The following is a 3,699-nucleotide window of genomic DNA, read 5'->3' as shown; positions in this document are numbered from 1 at the left end:
CTCTCGCTCTCTCTCTCTCCCCTCTCTCTCTCCCCCTCCCTCTCTCGCTCTCTCTCTCTCTCTCTCTCTCTCTCTCTCTCTCTCCCTCCCTCTCTCCTCTCCCTTTGTGTGTGGGGAGAGGGGAGGCATGTGTGTATGAGTATGTGCACGCGCGCGTCACGCGTTGACGTTCCGATATTTCCGCGCGAGTAAAATGTCAAGCACGTTCTTGCACGCACCCTCGCGCACTCGCGAATAAAGCGGATAAGAGCACAGTTGGTGCGTGCACCATTCGCGGTTTGCTCCGATACTCCGATACTCCGCGCTGGAGAAAGCGTCGCGCTTACGGTGCATCCTGCGTATACTCGATATCAAGTATGCCGAATGCGACTCTTCGTTCTCTAACCGTGTCCGCGAGAATTGTACCGAGAGCGCGTGTACCGTGACATGCGTACGCGTTGTCGCAAGGCGCGGCGGTTTACTCGCCGAATAATTCGTTCGAGTCAACAATTTCACACGGTGCTTTATCCCCTTGTTTCCGCTTTACCGTCACCTCTGTTCCACGAGCATTGAGTGACAATGCCGAAGAAATAATAACTACAACGTTTACTTGTTATATCGAGTGTCTAACTGGTTGTAACGTTCGTTGTATCGCTGCAGATCTTATTCGACGACACCTGTCACAGCGGTTACCAGTCAATATCAAATCAAAGCGACAGATTACAGACTCCATCTGTCCAGAGTTGTAAGTTGTCGTTCAGTTATACGAGTAGCGCTATTCCATGTAACATACGTGGAATAGAAGAAACAAAATTCGAAGAGAGAGAGAGAGAGAGAGAGAGAGAGAGAGGGTGGGGGAGAAAATTGGGATAGACTGAGAATATATTTATTAATTTGGCAAGCTTCCCGCGACCATGTATATCTCTCTGCCGACCCTTTACTTTACTACGTTATGACGCGAACAAAGCGTCTCTGCGATTTCTTTATTGGCAATTCCGAGGGCTATATAGAATGTTGTAAATATTACAACCCATAAGGATCCCGGATATTTTCTTGCGTTTAAGATCCCCAAATCACCGAAAGCCAAAATGGGAATATCACGTCGTACATTTCACGTACGTTGAGGACCGTCTTCACTCTCTCATCAGTCTCTCGTACCGTACTCTTATTGTGTCCTGATACATCGCGTTCTTTGCGTCGCATGCAAGGAGTGTTGACGTCGCAGTATGCAGCGAAGGAAAAAAAGACTGAAAACTCGCTTATTGCTTCGATGATGTTCTTTAAGTACAAACGATCAGTAGGTAGGTAAGGCGTATATGGATGCAGAGGAAAAGGTTTGCGCTAAGAAGTAGTTGGGCTAACGAGCCAGTGACAATGCGAGCGACAAACAAAAGGGTAGAGAAAGGCTGTACCGCTAGTTTGCATAAATTTAGGAAATACAGAGTAGAAAATCGATATCCGCATAGAGATTATAGATGGTGGTTGGTAGGCGCCGCGTAGCCGCAGCCTCCGTCGCGACGGCGTATGCGCTACATGTCTACGTCCTCCCCAACACCATTTTCGACCGCCCCAAACCGGCCATCCCTCCTCTTTCGACTCATCCCCATTGCCCAAAAGTTCGTATGCACTCGGATACTTCTCGTGGGTGTTGGTACCGCGCTCCTTCCTCTCCTCTCGCGATTTTCGCGACCCTTCCGCTCCACCCGTGCCGGCTCTCTCGATCCTCTATCTCCTCTAGGCCCTTGCACCCTCCGTCGGGCTACACGTACACTTTTCGCATACATATACTATCCCTCCTTGCTACGAGCGACATGCCGGGAAATGCCGGGAAGCGCCGGGAAGCGCCGGGAAACGACGCGACCCGCCGCGCCGCACTCCCTCCCTTACTCTAGTTTATCCCCGTCTATCCACCCATTGCTCACATTCTTTTTCTTTTGCTCCGACTTCCTACCTCTTTTGCTCATACTACTCGCTTGTCTCGGTCTCGCAACCCTACACCCGAATTGAAGCAGTCTATATCGCGTACTGCGGTCTGTCTCGAAATTAAGAGAAAACGACAGACAGTCGAGAGCGTAGTCTGGCTCGCATCTCTCGTGTTGTTTTCTACCCGTGCTGTCCTTTCACTGCCGTATCTTTTTCTCGAACGCATATTAAAATTTCGCGTCGTACTTAAAATATCACGACGATTGACAAGTATACAACGTAGAAAAAGACGTTATCCACTTAATAATTGCTTGATGATTTGCTCTCAAGCCAATAGCTCGTATTTTTATATTTGCTCTCTTGTACTGTTTTTCCTTGCGTGAGTCAACGCAAAAATGAGCGTGCTTTTCACTCTTGTTTGTGAACGCATTTGTGTTGATTTGCAACTACCAATTTATATATGAGCGATTCTTTACTTATGACACTTAATAAATGTAGCGCTAATAGTTGACGAAATAGTTGACGAGGGAAATGAGGGAAGAAGCGTCTATGCGCCACCGGTTAATGCCAGCCGCTCTTCCGCTAAATACCGCAACATCGCGAAATTAAAATATTGATCGAACGCTGTCGCAAGGGAGGATGGGAATCACGGCGGAGAAGCAACGGGCCGATAGCATTGCCAACGCGATAGCACGTTCAACGGTTGAATGGACGCGACGGTCCGATAGAGAAGAGAGTTCGCTCGAATATTTCATCGTTCATCGTTCGTTAAATTTTTATAATCATTCAATTCTTAATGTGTGCTCGTAATAAGAATTACTTGTTGATGGACGAACGTGTATATTGAACTTTTGCACACAAGTACCTCATTTTTTCCCTCTTCTATAATACTACTACTACTACTACTAACATTGCAGAAGAAAACAAAGATAGAAAGAACAACTCGCTAATTTCACACAATCTCTCACCTGAAGTTCTTCCTTACACTGACGTTCCTCTTCTAAGCTCATTCGCTTTTCGTGTTTCTTGTAATATCGTCTTTTGGCGGCTTGTAGATTGAACCACGTGTACGAAAAAGACTTCACAAACGGTAGAAGCGCCTCGATAAATGGATGGAACTCATCCTGCAATCATACAACATGCATTTTTCTCAGTAAGAGGTTATACGCGCTCGTAAGTTTCCAAATTACTAGCGATTCGTTATTATCAAGGAAAATTCTCAACGATATCCCGGAATAAATTGGTTTCATGTGAAAGTCAAAGTATCTCTTAATCACGCGTTAGATCGACGGGCCGACAGGACAAACATCTGTTATCGATAGGGAAGGTACAGTTGCGTAATACAATTGCGTATAAATGTCAAAGTACGAAAATACCGATGATGAACTTGAATTAACATGGATAACATGGAGAATATCGGATATAGTAATTCGTCAAAGTAATTCGATAAGTGGTTATATCAGTAATGCTCGGTACTGTCGCCAATGTCAAGTTGTCAACGACTGAACAATTAAAAATGCCCCGTATGCATTTTGCGATACGAAAAATAATTTGATGTCTTATTTTTTCGCACATGTAATAATTTACATTCTCTTTAGCAGATTACGATTTGAAATAAAATTTGTGTTTGCGGCCCATATCGAATACATATCTGACGACGGATCGAGTAACAGCGTGCATGGATTAATACGAACTTAATTAAATATTGCTGTCCTCGCGGCCTCTTCTCCTTATTCCCCTTCTCAACATCCCTCTCTCTTTCTCTCTCTCTCTCTCTCTCTCTCTCTCTCTCTCTCT

The 3,699-nt window shown here is 45.4% G+C and overlaps 1 protein-coding gene across 11 annotated transcripts in view; it reads right to left on the bottom strand.

Annotated features, from left to right (window-relative positions):
- LOC116847649 (nuclear factor 1 B-type) overlaps window positions 1-3,699 on the bottom strand; it is a 32,981-nt gene that overhangs the window by 22,264 nt on the left and 7,018 nt on the right. For all 11 annotated transcript variants that reach the window (XM_032822854.1, XM_032822862.1, XM_032822864.1 and 8 more), the window contains one exon: window positions 2,871-3,026. In XM_032822854.1, coding sequence (XP_032678745.1) covers window positions 2,871-3,026 — 156 coding nt within the window. The remainder of the gene's footprint in view (window positions 1-2,870; window positions 3,027-3,699) is intronic.

This window comes from Odontomachus brunneus, unplaced genomic scaffold, assembly GCF_010583005.1.
Source record: "Odontomachus brunneus isolate Ranch 3 - 2012 unplaced genomic scaffold, Obru_v1 Obru_scaffold_082, whole genome shotgun sequence".
Classification (NCBI taxonomy): Eukaryota; Metazoa; Arthropoda; class Insecta; order Hymenoptera; family Formicidae; genus Odontomachus; species Odontomachus brunneus.
The sequence above is the reverse complement of the archived record's forward strand: the minus strand, read 5'-3'. Positions and strand labels throughout refer to the sequence as shown.